The 17,069-nt window shown below is 54.6% G+C and overlaps 1 protein-coding gene across 2 annotated transcripts; it reads left to right on the forward strand.

The window, feature by feature from the left end:
• The first annotated feature begins 12,760 nt into the window (after window positions 1-12,760).
• Window positions 12,761-16,706, forward strand: LOC100286131 (uncharacterized). Of its 2 annotated transcripts, none has more exons than XM_035962298.1 (8): window positions 12,761-13,040; window positions 13,127-13,267; window positions 13,901-14,000; window positions 14,703-14,788; window positions 14,885-14,976; window positions 15,792-15,906; window positions 15,983-16,189; window positions 16,268-16,379. In XM_035962298.1, the coding sequence occupies exons 2-7, from the start codon at window positions 13,181-13,183 to the stop codon at window positions 16,181-16,183; spliced, it is 681 nt and encodes a 226-aa protein (XP_035818191.1). In that variant the 5' UTR covers window positions 12,761-13,040; window positions 13,127-13,180; the 3' UTR covers window positions 16,184-16,189; window positions 16,268-16,379. The 2 variants fall into 2 exon arrangements, with proteins under 2 accessions (XP_035818191.1, NP_001152491.1); NM_001159019.2 differs by lacking the exon at window positions 16,268-16,379 and adding an exon at window positions 16,415-16,706 and having other exon boundaries at window positions 12,836-13,040.
• Window positions 16,707-17,069: the final 363 nt, after the last annotated feature.

A 17,069-nucleotide genomic window follows, 5' to 3' on the forward strand; every position in this document is an offset into this window, starting at 1 on the left:
AGCCGTGCCCCTACCATCAGGGGCCCGTCAAGCACACCCTCGAGGAGTGCGTTATGCTTCAGCGTCATTTCCACAGGGCCGGGCCACCCGCCGAGGGTGGCAGGGCCCACGACGACGACAAGAACGAAGATCACCCAGCAGGGGGGTTCCCCGAGGTCCGCGACTGCTTCATGATCTATGGAGGGGATGCGGCGAATACCTCGACTCGGCACCGCAAGCAAGAGCGCCGGGAGGTCTGCTCGGTGAAGGTGGCGGCGCCAGTCTACCTAGACTGGTCCGACAAGCCCATCACTTTCGACCGGGCCGACCACCCCGACCATGTGCCGAGCCCGGGGAAATACCTGCTCGTCGTCGACCCCGTTGTCGGTGATGTCAGGCTCACCAAGGTCCTGATGGACGGGGGCAGCTGCCTCAACATCATCTACGTCGAGACCCTCAAGCTTCTACGCATCGATCCGTCCTCCGTCCGAGCAGGCGCTGCGCCCTTCCACGGGATCATCCCTAGGAAGCGCGTCCAGCCCCTCGGGCGACTCGACCTCCCAGTCTGCTTCGGGACACCCTCCAACTTCCGAAGGGAGACCCTGACGTTCGAAGTGGTCGGGTTCCGAGGAACCTACCACGCCGTGCTAGGGAGGCCATGCTACGCGAAGTTCATGGCCGTCCCCAACTACACCTACCTGAAGCTCAAGATGCCGGGCCCCAACGGGGTCATCACCGTCGGCCCCACGTACAAACACGCGTTCGAATGCGACGTGGAGTGCGTGGAGTACGCCGAGGCCCTCGCCGAGTCCGAGGCCCTCATCGCCGACCTGGAGAACCTCTCCAAGGAGGTCCCAGACGTGAAGCGCCATGCCGGCAACTTCGAGCCAGCGGAGACGGTCAAGGCCGTCCCCCTCGACCCCAGTGGCGACACCACCAAGCAGATCCGGATCGGTTCCGGGCTCGACCCCAAATAGGAAGCAGTGCTCGTCGACTTTCTCCGCGCAAACGCCGACGTCTTTGCGTGGAGTCCCTCGGACATGCCCGGCATACCGAGGGATGTCGCCGAGCACTCGCTGGATATTCGGGCCGGAGCCCGACCCGTCGGGCAGCCTCTGCGCCGATTCGACGAGGAGAAGCGCAGAGCGATTGGCGAAGAGATCCACAAGCTAATGGCGGCAGGGTTCATCAAAGAGGTATTCCATCCCGAATGGCTTGCCAACCCTGTGCTTGTGAGGAAGAAAGGGGGGAAATGGCGGATGTGTGTAGACTACACTGGTCTCAACAAAGCATGTCCGAAGGTTCCCTACCCTCTGTCTCGCATCGACCAAATCGTGGATTCCACTGCTGGGTGCAAAACCCTGTCCTTCCTCGATGCCTACTTGGGGTATCACCAGATCCGGATGAAAGAGTCCGACCAGCTCGCGACTTCTTTCATCACGCCGTTCGGCATGTACTGCTAGGTCACCATGCCGTTCGGCTTGAGGAACGCAGGCGCGACGTACCAGCGGTGCATGAACCATGTGTTCGGCGAACACATCGGTCGCACAGTCGAGGCCTACGTCGATGACATCGTAGTCAAGACACGGAAGGCTTCCGACCTCCTCTCCGACCTTGAAGTGACATTCCGGTGTCTCAAGGCGAAAGGAGTCAAGCTTAATCATGAGAAGTGTGTCTTCGGGGTACCCCGAGGCATGCTCCTAGGGTTCATCGTCTCTGAGCGAGGCATCCAAGCCAACCCGGAGAAGATTGCGGCCATCACCAGCATGGGACCCATCAAGGACTTAAAAGGGGTACAGAGGGTCATGGGATGCCTCGCGGCCCTGAGCCGCTTCATCTCACGCCTCGGCGAAAGAGGTCTGCCTCTGTACCGCCTCTTGAGGAAGGCCGAATGTTTCGCTTGGACCCCTGAGGCCGAGGAAGCCCTCGGCAACCTGAAGGCGCTCCTTACAAAGGCGCCAGTCTTGGTGCCGCCGGCGGACGGGGAAACCCTCTTGGTCTACATCGCCGCGATCACTCAGGTGGTTAGCGCCGCGATTGTGGTCGAAAGGCAGGAGGAAGGGCATACATTGCCCGTTCAGAGGCCGGTCTACTTCATCAGCGAAGTGCTGTCCGAGACTAAGATCCGCTACCCACAAGTTCAAAAGCTGCTGTATGCTGTGATCCTGACAAGGCGGAAGTTACGACACTACTTCGAGTCCCATCCGGTAACTGTGGTGTCATCCTTCCCCCTGGGGGAGATCATCCAGTGCCGAGAGGCCTCGGGCAGGATCGCAAAGTGGGCGGTGGAGATCATGGGCGAAACGATCTCGTTCGCCCCTCGGAAGGCCATCAAGTCCCAAGTGTTGGCGGATTTCGTGGCCGAATGGGTCGACACCCAACTGCCAACGACTCTGATCCAACCGGAGCTCTGGACCATGTTTTTCGACGGGTCGCTGATGAAGACGGGGGCCGGCGCGGGCCTGCTCTTCATCTCGCCCCTCGGAAAGCACTTGCGCTACATGCTGCGCCTCCACTTCCCGGCGTCCAACAATGTGGCCGAGTACGAAGCTCTGGTCAACGGATTGCGGATCGCCATCGAGCTAGGGGTCAGACGCCTCGACGCCCGCGGTGATTCGCAGCTCGTCATCGACCAAGTCATGAAGAACTCCCACTGCCGCGACCCGAAGATGGAGGCCTACTGCGACGAGGTTCGGCGCCTGGAAGACAAGTTCTTCGGGCTCGAGCTCAACCACATCGCTCGGCGCTACAACGAAACCGCAGACGAGCTGGCTAAGATAGCCTCGGGGCGAACGATAGTCCCCCCGGACGTCTTCTCCCGGGATCTGCATCAACCCTCCGTCAAGCTCGACGACGCGCCCGAGCCCGAGGTACCCTCGGCTCGGCCCGAGGTACCCTCGGCTCAGCCCGAGGCACCCTCGGCTCGGCCCGAGGTTCCCTCGGTTCAGCCCGAGGCACCCTCGGCCCCCGAGGGCGGGGCTCTGAACGTCGAGGAAGGGCAGAGCGGGGCCACGCCAGACCAAGATTGGCAGGCCCCGTACCTGCAATATCTCCGTCAAGGAGAGCTACCCCTCGACCAAGTCGAGGCTCGGCGGGTAGCGCGACGCGCCAAGTCATTCGTCTTGCTGGGCGACGAAGAGGAGCTCTACCATCGCAGCCCCTCGGGCATCCTCCAGCGATGCATCTCCATCGCCGAAGGTCGGGAACTGCTGCAAGAAGTACACTCGGGGGCTTGCGGCCACCACGCAGCGCCCCGAGCCCTTGTCGGAAATGCTTTCCGGCAAGGCTTCTACTGGCCAACGGCGGTGGCTGACGCCACTAGAATTGTCCGCACCTGCGAAGGGTGCCAATTCTATGCGAAGCGGACACACCTGCCCGCTCAGGCTCTGCAGACAATACCCATCACCTGGCCCTTCGCTGTATGGGGTCTGGACCTCGTCGGTCCCTTGCAGAAGGCGCCCGGGGGCTACACGCACCTGCTGGTCGCCATCGACAAATTCTCCAAGTGGATCGAGGTCCGACCTCTGAACAGCATCAGGTCCGAGCAGGCGGTGGCATTCTTCACGAACATCATCCATCGCTTCGGGGTCCCGAACTCCATCATCACCGACAATGGCACCCAGTTCACCGGCAAAAAATTCTTGGATTTTTGCGAGGATCACCATATCCGGGTGGACTGGGCCGCCGTGGCTCATCCCATGTCGAATGGGCAAGTAGAGCGTGCCAACGGCATGATTCTACGAGGGCTCAAGCCTCGGATCTACAACGACCTCAACAAGTTCGGAAGGCGATGGATGAAGGAACTCCCCTCGGTGGTCTGGAGCCTAAGGACGACGCCGAGTCGTGCCACGGGCTTCACGCCGTTTTTCCTGGTCTACGGGGCTGAAGCTATCTTGCCCACTGACCTGGAATACGGCTCCCCGAGGGCGAGGGCCTACACCGAACAAAGCAACCAAGCCAGCCGAGAGGAATCGCTGGACCAGCTGGAGGAAGCTCGGGACAGGGCCTTGCTACACTCGGCGCGGTACCAACAGTCCCTACGACGCTACCACGCCCGAGGGGTCCGGTCCCGAGAACTCCAGGTGGGCGACCTGGTGCTTCGGCTGCGACAAGACGCCCGAGGGAGGCACAAGCTCACGCCCCCCTGGGAAGGGCCATTCGTCATCGCCAAAGTTCTGAAGCCCGGAACATACAAGCTGGCCAGCAATCAAGGCGAGATCTACGGCAACGCTTGGAACATCAAACAGCTACGTCGCTTTTACCCTTAAGATGTTTTCAAATTGTTCATATACCTCGCACCTACGCAAAGTTTAGTTGTCAAGGAAGGGTCGGCCTAGCCTCGGCAAAGCCCGACCCTCCCTCGGGGGCTAAAAGGGGGGAGACCCCCTCTGCGTCGAATTTTTCCTCGAAAAAGGATCTCTTTTTAGCAGGATTTCTTTCGTGCTTCTTGACTACTTCGGAAAGCGGATCCTGGAAACGACGAGGTACACGTAAGCAGCCAAGGCTGACCGAGCCGAGGGACTCCTACGCCTCCGGGATACGGATACCTCACTCGTCCCTTTCTGCGATAAGTAACTTGCGCTCGGATAAAGCGACTCCGTGGACCGAACGAGTCATCACGTTCGGAAGCTCTCCTGCCGAAGCAGTCCTTCAAGCTTTCTCGACTAAGTCGGGGACAGGGCCTCATGGACGGGTGAAAGTACGCGTAAGCGGCAAGGCCGATCGAGCCGAGGGATTCCCACGCCTCTGGGATACGGATACCTCACTCGTCCCTTCCGCGAAAAGCAACTCTCGCTCACACAAACATCCCTGTTACCAACAGAGTCCAGATGCTCGAAACAGGAGGAAAAAAGACGCAGCTTCGCAAGCGCGGCGAGGGCGTGTTCTTCTGGCCTCGGCGGCCGCAGAAAGCACACGCTACAAGATGATCTGATCCTGCAGGCTCGAGTCTTCGCGCCGAAGGGAGCCGTAGCACCCTCGACATCGACGACGTCTTCAGCAAAGCCCGACCCAGCCTCGGGCGGCGCCGCGGTCCAGGGACTCCTCCGGGAATCCGGCCCGAGCAGGCGGCTCAACCGGTTACCCCTGGGGCCTCGGTCAACCAGCTTCCAAGGGCGCCAGCCCGATCCGAGGCCTCGACTGACCGACTTTGGCGTCGGCTCCGCTGACGGACAACACGGCTAGGCTCCGGCCAACCAGGTTCCCCATTCTCGAGCCAACTCCACCTCTGTTCATACTGATATCGCTACCCCCGGCCTCGATCCACCGAAGGGCGGCCGAGGGGTCTCTTCAACTAAGCTAGAGGAGCCTCACATAACAAGGCCGAACGGGCCGAGGGATTCCTACGCCTCCAGGATACGGATACCTCACCCGTCACCTTGGCACGGGGCAACTCATGCTTGGTAAAGCGGTTCAGATAATCAAACAGGCGAGACTTAGTGCTCGAAAATGAGAAAAAAAACACGGCTCCGTGCCAAAATTACATACACGTTCAGGCCTCGACAGCCACAATGAACGAACTCACTGGCATACGAGATGCCACTACCAACGGAACTCCGGTTCCCTCCTCCGCAGGTACGAACAACCCCCCTCCGAAGGGGAAGACCTGCGGAGTAACTGAAGAACGATGGGCGGCTCGCTGCCGCCCGTTCCAACTGCGACGGCCACCACCCCTGCCCCAGACGGCGAAGCAGCTTAAGCAGCAGCTTTGGGGGAGGTGTCACGGCAGAAGGGCTCCCCCCCGCTGAGGACGAGAACCAGCCATTCAGGCAGGGAGACGGGGACCCAGGGCCCCTAGCGCCCTGCATATCCTGGCATGGCTGGAGGAAGTCTCCGTGGGGCTCAAGGACGCCCTTCACCCCCGGGCGCAGGGGGAAGAAAGGGGCAGCCGACCCACGCGGAGGCGGCCCCCCGACTCGCCTCATCTTCCATCTTGGCCTGGATGACGAAAATCCTTGAGGCCGAGGGAGGAGTAGAGGCCGCGGCCTGGCCCGTTTTCCCCACCGTCGGACTAGAGGTCACCATCTTGGGTGACCGCCGGTGGCGGGGTGTGGCCAGGCTGCGTGATGAAAATCCTTGAAGCCGAACGATGGCTGAGAGGTACCAACTCCCATGGAGTTGCGTTCCTCCAACGAGGAGGCGGAAAGGCGGCGGATACCCCCCATCCGGGGGCTTGGAAGACGGGAAGACCCAACGCTTAAGGGAGGAAGAAGACATGGTTGCCTTACGAAAGGAGCCTCCCTCCTTTTAAAGGCAACTCCCCCTACGTGCGCCCCCAGGCGCCGCGGGCCGAGTCTTCTCCAACACGCTCCAAGGCCCTCCCCTGCGACTCGGGGGCTGGGTCCCGCATGTCATGCAAGCCGGCTCAGGGCAGAAGAAGCCAAACCGCCGCGCATGGTGCGCACGACCGTCCAGCGGTTACAGGCGACCCCCCATTTTCGCCCAGACCAACGGGCAGAAGGGGCGGGCAGCCATGCAGGCGGCATGCAACCGCGCCAGATGGACGCGCTTCTCCGACTTCTGACACGCCAGCTTGGAACCCAGGCCCACGCGTCGAGCAACCGGCGCGCCAGTTGCTGCATGCAAGCAACCGCACCGCCACTTGTGCCACCATCGCGCCTCTTCGGTTGCGAAGCCTATGCCACGACTCGAGGCGACCCAACAGCGCCAGACTGGCGCGTCGGTCAAAGCGACCGAAAGTGGGCCGGCAGTAATAGCGGTGGCAGGCGGGCGGGCGCAGCGGTCATGTCGTCAGCCAGGCTCACGTCCCATCCTGAGACAGCAAGAGAGCCTCCTCTCACGGCGTGAAGACGGTGCACCCGTGACCCGTTCCTCGAACGGATCGCACGCGCGCAACGGCCGCCCCGCCAACCACTCGCCCCGTCGCATTAACTCCGCGGCGGGACACGCGGCGCCTCTGGTAGGAGGAGCGCGCGACGCTTCACCTTCGCCGTAATAACCGCGTCAGAAAAGGTACGCCACGTCGTCCGATTTCGTATCCTTTTCCGTTTTCCTCTTTCTCTATCTCTTGCAACAGGGACCGGGAAAGGGGGATACCCCGAAAGGGATCCTTCTCCGCGAAGGAACCGGGCTCCGAGCCCCCCATTACTGATCAGGGGTTCGAAGGCTGGCCCCCCGAGGGTTCAACAGTCGCCTCAGATCGCGTGGGCCCGACACCCACTACTGGTCAGGGGTTCGAAGGCCAGCCCCCCGAAGGGCTCCATGGCCGCCTCAGGCTACTCGGGCTCCGCGCCCATTACTGATCAGGGGTTCGAAGGCTGGCCCCCGAAGGGTTCACAGTCGCCTCAGACACCGAGCGAGGGATGACCAGGGGTACGTTCGATACATAACCGAGGCTCGGGCTGCGCTCCCGAGGTACCCTAGGACATTTCCGAGACCAGCGGGAACGATCTTGTAACGGAATCCCATCGGAGGGAGGCATCGAGCCCTCGGACCCCGTCGCCAGGGGACCGGGTCCGGCAAATCACCCGCAGGTACTTTTGGGTGTGCCTCTGGGCCCCTAGCCGACCCCCAACGAACGGGGCACGGACGTCCACTCGGATTACCCGCTTGCAGCTCACTGGAGACACCATGTTCGGTGCCCATCGAGGGTAACATGGCGCACTCCCCCCCTCCTCCTTGCGGAAAGGCGACGTAGGGGCGTATGTAAAAAGCCGAGTCTGTCCCTGATCGTCCTCTCGCCCTGTGCAGAGGCTCGGGGGCTGCTCTCGCAAAAACCGGCTCCGGCCAAATCATTGACAGCGTCAACATACCAGCCCGAGAGCTTGGGCCCCGACCGTACACCCGGGCTACGGCCAGTTCGCATGAGGGAACGACCAGACCAGCCGAAGCGTTAAGCGAAGTATTAAGACCTCGAAGGAGTGTAACCACTCCTCCGAGGCCTCGGGGGCTACACCCGGCGGGTGCGCTCGCGCTCACCCACCGGAACGAAATGCAACCGAGAAAGGCTGGTCCCCTTGCAAAAAAGTGCGACAAAAGCCTCCAAGCGAGTGCTAACACTCCCTTCGAGGCTCGGGGGCTACTGTCGGGGACCATAATTAGGGGTACCCTCAAGGCGCCTAATTCTCAGCTGGTAACCCCCATCAGCATAAAGCTGCAAAGGCCTGATGGGCACGATTAAGTCAGGGATCAGTCCACACGAGTGACTCGATCACGCTTCACCCGAGCCTAGCCTCGGCCAAAGGCAGCCGACCTCGAGAGACTTTCGTCTCGCCCGAGGCCCCCTTTTTATGGCGGACACATCACCGGCTCGCCCAAGGCCTTGGCTTCGCTCAGAAGCAACCTTGACTAAATCACCACACCGACTGACCAAATTGCAGGGGCATTTAACGCAAAGGTGGCCTGACACCTCTATCCTGACACGCGCCCCCGGCAGAGCCGAAGTGACCGCCGTCACTCCACCGCCCCACTGGCCAGTCTGACAGAAGGACAGCGCCGCCTGCGCCACTCCGACTGCAGTGCCACTCGACAGAGTGAGTCTGACAGGCAATCAGGCCTTGCCAAAGGCGCCACGGCGAACTCCGCTCCGCCCGACCCCAGGGCTCGGACTCGGGCTAAGACCCGGAAGACGGCGAACTCCGCTCCGCCCGACCCCAGGGCTCGGACTCGGGCTAAGACCCGGAAGACGGCGAACTCCGCTCCGCCCGACCCCAGGGCTCGGACTCGGGCTAAGACCCGGAAGACGGCGAACTCCGCTCCGCCCGACCCCAGGGCTCGGACTCGGGCTAAGACCCGGAAGACGGCGAACTCCGCTCCGCCCGACCCCAGGGCTCGGACTCGGGCTAAGACCCGGAAGACGACGAAACTCCGCCTCGCCCGACCCCAGGGCTCGGACTCCGCCCTGGCCTTGGCCGAACGACTTCCGCCGCGCCCGACCCCTTGGCTCGGGCTCGGCCACGGCAACAGAAGGCAGACTCAACCTCGGCTTCGGAGGAACCCCCACGTCGCCCTGCCTAGGGCACAGACCGCCACGTCAACAGGAGGCGCCATCATCATCCCACCCCGAATCGACTCGGGTCACGGAGAACAAGACCGGCGTCTCATCCGGCCAGCTCCGCCAGAGAGGCAATGATGGCGCTCCACAAGCTCTATGACGACGGCGGCCCCCAGCTCTCTTACGGAAGCAGGACAACGTCAGCAGGGACTCGACCGCTCCAACAGCTGTCCCTCCATCAGGCTCCGCCGCACCTCCGACAGCCACGACACCACGCCAGCAGGGTGCCCAGATCTCTCCGGCTGCCACATTGGCATGTACCTAGGGCGCTAGCTCTCCCTCCGCTAGACACGTAGCACTCTGCTACATCCCCATTGTACACCTGGATCCTCTCCTTACGACTATAAAAGGAAGGGCCAGAGCCTTCTCAGAGAAGGTTGGCCGCGCGGGACCGAGGACGGGACAGGCGCTCTCTCGGGGCCGCTCGCTTCCCTCACCCGCGTGGACGCTTGTAACCCCCCTACTGCAAGCGCACCTGACCTGGGCGCGGGACGAACACGAAGGCCGCGGGACTTCCACCTCTCTCACGCTCGGCTCCGGCCACCTCGCCTCTCCCCCCTTCGCGCTCGCCCACGCGCTCGACCCATCTGGGCTGGGGCACGCAGCACACTCACTCGTCGGCTTAGGGACCCCCCTGTCTCGAAACGCCGACAATAACATACTTACAAATCAACTCATTATGAGTTGATACTTCCCTATTACTACTACCACATTACATTACTGTTATTACTACTACACTACACTATACTACTCTACACTACTAAATAATACTACATTATTCTAACTATACTATACTAACATCTAAAAGACCAGTGGCATCTAGCCACTGGCCCTGTTGCTGCCGCCACCGCCGCTGCCGCCCCTGCTGCCGCCGCCGTCACCGTCCTTGCTGCCGCTGCCGCCCCTGCTGCCGCCGCCGTCACCGTCCTTGCTGCCGCTGCCGCCGCCCTTGCCGCTGCCGTCACCGTCACCGTCGCCACCGCCTTCGTCGTCGTCGTCGTCGCCGCCGCCGTCCTCGTCCTCGCCGCCGCCGTCCGAGTCCTCCTCATCCGAGGAGTACTCCGACTCATCCGAGCCCTCGAGCCCGGAGCGCTCGACGGCCCGGATGTACGTCCAGACCTCCGCCGCAAGCCTCTGGGAGTCGTCTGAGTCGTCAGACGACTCACGCACGGGGATGGGAGACGGAGACCCCTCAGACTCAGAGGAGAACTCCTCCTCTGAGTACTCCGAGTCACCAAAATCCTCCGATGGAGGAGTTGGCTCACGCTTGCGCTTGTTGTTCTTGCCCATGGTGGAAGCGAAAGGGAGAGAAGAAAGGCAAGCAACAGAGAACAGCAAGAGATGTGAAAAAGACGGAGAGACAACGACGTTATTTATAGAAGGAGAAGGCAACCGCTCACCTCCAACCGCGGTCACTGAACAGTCGCAAAGCATTCAATAAGCACTTCAACCCGTCTGAAGACACGTCAGGCGGCTGACGCCGTTTCACGCAACACAACACCCATTGGGACTCCAGTCAACAGCGCGGAGGATATGATTACACCCGCCGTCACATCACATTACTACTCAGAAGCAGCCGGTTAAAACACTCAGCGTACCAAGCCGTCCCTTGCCCACACCCATTGGGGGGGACGCCCAAGAATTACCAGTATATTTTTTAAAACGGTCACATCTGTGCAGGGCACGCAGTGAATACCTCAAGACAAAAATGAGATATCAGTAAGGATCAGAGGAAAGCCAAATATAGCCAGTGAAGTACAAAATATGGCCGATAGAAGCGACGTGAAGACTAGATAGAGAACGTCCATCAAATGTCCAATCAGTCACAGAGCAAATAAATTACACTACCTAGCAAGATATGGATGGATTGCGAACTCGGCTGCAAAAGACAAAATACATGCTGACCTCTGAAGCATAATATTGATGACATAATGCTGACCTCCAAAGCATAATGCAGACGGCATCATGCCGATTTTTACAAGCAGAAAGGATCATCTTCAGCAAAAAGACACAAAAGGAAGACTTTCGAATGGATTATCCTCAAAAATCCACTCGAAGGTCGGGGGCTACACCCATTGGGTGCACCTTCGGTGCACCCCATGGATCATCATTCCAAGCCAAGATAGTGCCGACTTCTAAGGCATGGGGCAAGATTAAAGACAAGGCTGGCCCTCAACCAAAACGCAGGAGTAAAAATGGAAATAATTTCTGGTGAAGACCTTCGAGTAGATTATTTTCTAAAAATCTACTCGAAGCTCGGGGGCTACACCCATTGGGTGCACCTCCGGTGCACCCAATGAAGTTCAGGGTCCTACAAAACGAAATGCCGACCTCTAAGGCTCAAGCACGAAACAAAGCTTCGGTTTACGAGTGATCAAAGCAGGAAGAGACAGTAAGAAGTCGTTCTCTTCAAATCGCCTGCAAGATGGACCTGGGATCTTTGGGCTGATTACCTCTAAATTAACCCAAAGATCGGGGGCTTGTGGGGGACAGATATCCCCCGGGTCCACTAAAAGAGTAAAAGACCTCACGAAAGGCCCAAGGGCCCAATAAATCGTAAGGTCATTCTTTCGTGGGCCTGGGGAGGAACAACCAGCAAAGCAGATCGACATGGGGGCGGATTGGTGCAAACTCGGACGGCCCACAACGTCGAGCGAGTGATCACAACAGAGATCCGACTTTCCCGCGCCGGAGCCCCCATGCAACGGAGCCATGCGAGGATAAGTCGGCAGAACTATAGGGAGATAAACTCAAACAGTTCACTATCTTTTAGCTACACATTGTTATCATATCCACGTGTATTGCCCCACGGTCGAGTATATAAGGCCTAGGGGGCACCCCTTCAGATCGATCGACCCTATTACTTAGTCACCCACTCCAACTCTCTGCATTCTCAATTCAGAGAGTTCTCTTGTAACCTCATTCACCAAGCATACTCACCAGGACGTAGGGTGTTACGCGTCTCTAAGCGGCCCGAACCTGTAAACATTGTCCACTGTCCCTCGTGCATCTGGCACGAACCATTTTGCTACAGTCGTCGACACCGTCCTACTCCTAAAAACACCTTGAGGGGCAACCCCGGGTGTGCGGTCGGACCCAAAACACCGACAGAGACGTAGTGGGATGCTTCGCCACCGGCCGCAGAAGTCGAGGTCTATGTGCGTAGGTAGATCCCAGAGACCGGAGACGAGCGCGTCGAGGTGAGGGAGCGAATGCGTACCAATTAGGTCATCCCCGCCTTTCTCGCTACCTGCCGTTGATCTCCGCAACGGTGACGTGTCACAATCCGCAGGAACCAGCCAATGGGCCTGGGCTCTTGACGAACAGTTGGACCCAACCACTCCCCCTGATCCGAATCCCCACGTGTTCCAATGGGCAGGACAAGCGGGCCGGTGTAGGTGCCGAGTCGGTTTGTCACCTGCAGGGAGAGGGGCCACAAGGCGGGGGGAGGGGAGGGCGAGCAAGGAGGGAGAGAGGAAGACGATGAGTCATCTAGTCGGTCGGTCTCGATTCGTCTCAGTCAGTCAGTCAGTCTCCTAATACAAAGTAACTAACATTCGCCATATGATGAATATCTGATAATGTTAAATCATGTTTGTTTAAATTTAACCGTAATCAGATATCACACTAGAAACTAACACCGGCATATTTAATTTTGTTACCGCCAGTACTCGAGCGTAAATCCTTATATTTGCCATTTACCTTACATTCCTTATTTCGCGAACTAAACAGCACTTTATATTCTCTTCGTAGTAAATTCGTTAGATTGTTTAGAAATCCAGAGAAAATTTTATAATAAAAAAGTTAAACCAAACGTCTAAACCTATGCATAGAGTGAGTAAAGGAAAGCAACGACTCCGCGTCCGCCTGACCTGACGTCCGCCTGATGACCGATTATCTTCCTTCTCCGTCCGAGTAAAGGAAAGCAACGACTCCGCGTCCCGCTTCCCTTTCCCCGCACGGCGGAGTTCACAATCCCCACCGGCCGGCGTAGCGGATATTGCGAGTTACGACGGGGAAGGAGAGGAAGATCCGTCGATCCGCGCAGGTATCTGACGCCTGTCAGGTCGATCGCCCGATAAATATTCGACCCAACAATTAGCCCTTATCCCCTGTGTTTTGGTCTTCGCGCAGATTCGTTTCGATCGTGGTTTGGTGACTTGGTAAGAGGGGAGGGGAGAAGCGGCGATGTCGGGCGTGTTCGGCAGGGTGTTCGGGAAGTCCAAGGAGCAGAGCCAGGCGACCGCGCTGGCCTCGCTCGACAAGCTCAACGAGGTGAACAGATCGGCTGATATCTCCACCTGCGTTAGATGCAGTTACTTCGTGGTGTTCATGTGTTTCAGCTATGATGTAGTAACTAAGAAGCTAAAGGTTAATTAGTTGATGTGTAATTTATATGCATTCGGATGCGTGTCAGATTAGCTATAGCTTTTCTGAAATTGGAACCCGTAGTAGTTTCTATCGCAATTGAAACCCAGATGTGAGGTGTAATCCCACTGAGGGGGGGGGGGGGGGGGGGGGCAAGGTATATTACATTAAGAATATGGCTAGCTTTTCTTACCTCTGTTCTATGTACTGACTAAATGCTACGGGAAGAGAGCTAATTTTTTTTTTTGATTGCATGGATTGCTGCTAGTTTTATTTTTAAGAAGATAAGGTTTCCTGTTCAGGGTTAAACAGGTTGATTCTCTGAATTATTCAATGTATTTTGCAAACCTGTTTCTGTAAAACCAATGCGTTCAGTAGTCTCTGTTGCTTATACATTTCTTTAGGTTTTAGTGTCACTTTCACTTATCCAGAATAAGGTCTTTCTTTCGATAAAGCTTGTGTAACTATGTAATACTTAAGACTGTTCTTGTAGTTGGAATGATGGAATCTGTAAAACTAACTTTCTTAATGTTCTTACAGACACTTGAAATGTTGGAAAAGAAGGAAAACTTGCTAGTGAAAAAGGCCAATCTTGAGGTCGAGAAGGCTAAGAATTTTACCAAAGCCAAGAATAAAAGAGGTAGAATGTAGCAGTTTATCAATTCCAAGGAATTTACCCCTCTCTGTCTGGAGCCCCCCCCCCCCCCCCCCCTTTTTGGGGTGGGGGGGGGGGGGTTATTTCAATGATGTTTTTTATGGAACTATTGCAATGAAGTTGTGTAACCACTTAAATGCAATGACAGTATTATGATTACCATAATGAATTTAATTTCCCCTGTTTTGCATCATTCAGAATGTAGATGCTTGCATAGTATTCCTAGTTCGCTACTGCTAGTGACGACCTCTGAAGAATGTTCTGCAAGATTTTCAGTGGTCTGCTTTTTTTATGAATATAGATGGTAATTGTCACTGACATGGAGATGTCTTGCTCCGTGTTCCATTTTCATTCTTTAGTTCCACAAATTTACATATATTCCTATTGACTATTGTGTTACTGATGACCTGCACTAGATGACTTCATTTTTTGAAAACTGCAAACATGTTTCTGTTGAATTCCATCCTACAGTTTTCCTGATTACATCTTGCAATTCCATGGAGTTCCGCTGCTCCTCCTAACTGTAACTATATCAAGGAAAAAACACATGCACACTTTTTTCTTAAGTCGTCAAGGTGCAGTCGTGCAGATTCTACTCATCAAAGATGATGAGGTTTTTTTCTTCTTTCCTTAATGAGTTTTAATAGGAAGAATGACTTAATTGTTAGCTTTGAATTTGCATTGTAGCTGCAATACAGTGCTTGAAGAGGAAAAGACTATACGAGCAACAGATTGAGCAGCTTGGAAATTTCCAGCTTAGGATACATGATCAGGTGGAGACGCAAATAATCTTTTAGTTTAGTTTTCCATCTGGGCCTTAGTGCTTATTAGATTTATCGTGGTACTTCACTTACCTTTTTTTTCTATAGATGATTATGCTGGAAGCAGCAAAAGCTACAACAGAGACCGTGGATGCATTGAGAACTGGAGCATCAGCAATGAAAGCTATGCATAAGTCAACGTATGTAACATCACACAATACCATGCCTTTAGAATCAATTATCATGCTTTTGAGTTTTTCTTGGATTTTTACAAATGTATCTAACTCATTGATGTCTTCAAAACAAATTGTCAACCGGCTACATCAATCTGAGTTCAATCACCACTCTCTGAACCATGGATCATCTTATTTTTATTTCAGATGTTTTGAACTATTGTACTGTTTCTTTTACTGAAACAATGCAACAAAACTTGTCTAGTGATTTATTTTTGCAGATGAAAATAGTTGGTGTACTTGCGATAGAATATACTTAGCAGAGGTCTTAGAAAGAGTTCACACCGCAGAAATTATTATGCTCATTTAAACTATGATAATTTTGTTGGTTTTTTTGGTTGCATATCTGGAATGTCATATAATATGTCACACCTTTTTTCTATTCCTATTATTTTCATTGTAACAATCTTTCGTGCAATCTAGCATGCATGTTAGATTCATAAGTGTTTATTCTTGTGTACTTTGGTCTGTAGTATTTTAGCGCACACCTATGGTGGCAGGGGTGGATCTAGAATTTTCCTATGACCCGGGCCAAACCTACTATATTTCCTTCTCTTCCTTTTATCTTAACTATTTTATACTAGATTAAATAGATATTTATATAGAGTTACATGGATCAAGCCTCGGGCCACGGCCCGGGTGGCCTGGGGTGTAGATCCGCCCCTGTTTGATGGTGAGTCTGATATTAGGAGTATATCAGAAGCAATCACTTTTACTTCCTGATTTTTGTGTATGCTATATCTTTCCTCTTTATTGAGAAAAAAATCATGTTGCTTTTACAGAAATATTGATGATGTTGATAAAACCATGGATGAAATTAATGACAATATGGAGAACATGAGACAAATTCAGGATCTGTTGTCAGCGCCTATGGGAGCAGCAGCTGATTTTGATGAGGTTTCTCTCTCCCTCCCTCACTATGGCCTATGGGCGTACATGCGTGTGTTTGCTTAACCTTTTCTGTTTTGAATAGGATGAACTAGAAGCTGAACTTGCGGATCTTGAGGGGGAGGAGTTGGAGGCAGAGCTGCTTGCACCTACCACAACAGCTCCGTCCACAGCTCCAGTGCGTGTGCGTGTACCTACTGCTCAGCAGTCCACTAGGCCATCTGGTCAGAGTAGCAAAGCTGAAGACGACGAGCTGGCAGCACTACAGGCAGAAATGGCTATGTAAATATAGGTACTCCATCTTTTGATCTGAGTCAGGTCTATAGTGTTGTTTCACTCTTTAGGAATTAATAGTTTAACAACGAAACAGCTCACAAGGAGATCAAGATGTCAAATCCCCATGAAATAAATTATTTTACAGAATACTAAAATCTGCAATAGGTTAGTTTCTTTATCGCCATAGGCTGTGTGGCTCCAACCAGTTATCATTAGAAGACTTATAAATTGTATATTACAGGCATTGGCATGGTCATCTTGGATTTCAGATTCTGCGGTTATCTCGCAACTCTGGTATACTCATGAGGATCTTCCTAGGAAGACAAGCTTTTTCAGAATCACAAACACAAGCTGCATACCAGCCTAACTGCTTATGTATCATGGCATGCTATGTTATTGTTTTGTAATGAAATATTTTATAGGCTAATAAACATATTTCTATTAATAAATTGTTTCGTGTCAGTATTATGTTCTTCAGGCTTTGCCATATCCGTGTTCTAGTGCCAATCTAATTGATGATGAAACTCTTCACCCACATGCTTGATTGTTCTTGATGCCATTTATTGGTGTAGCATCTGGATTTGGGCCACACTGAGGATCCCCTCCACCAAATCAGCCTTGAAAGGGACTTTAGTTGATTTGCCTTGATTAATGACAACGCTATTCTAAAGAGGGAATATCATCTATGACTTTAGTTGGTTTTTATTGATTTTGATAACATTAGATTATTATAACTAATATATGCTTTGAAGGGGCAATGTGGGTTAGGTTGTGATAATAAAGATCGGTTGTGTTCCCTATTAATGGCATTTAATTTTAATTTTAGGGGGTGTTTGGTTTCAGGGACTAAAGTTTAGCCCGTGTCACATTAGATGGTTGAATGCCCCAACTTTTTT

Source organism: Zea mays, chromosome 9 (assembly GCF_902167145.1).
Source record: "Zea mays cultivar B73 chromosome 9, Zm-B73-REFERENCE-NAM-5.0, whole genome shotgun sequence".
NCBI classification, from domain to species: domain Eukaryota; kingdom Viridiplantae; phylum Streptophyta; class Magnoliopsida; order Poales; family Poaceae; genus Zea; species Zea mays.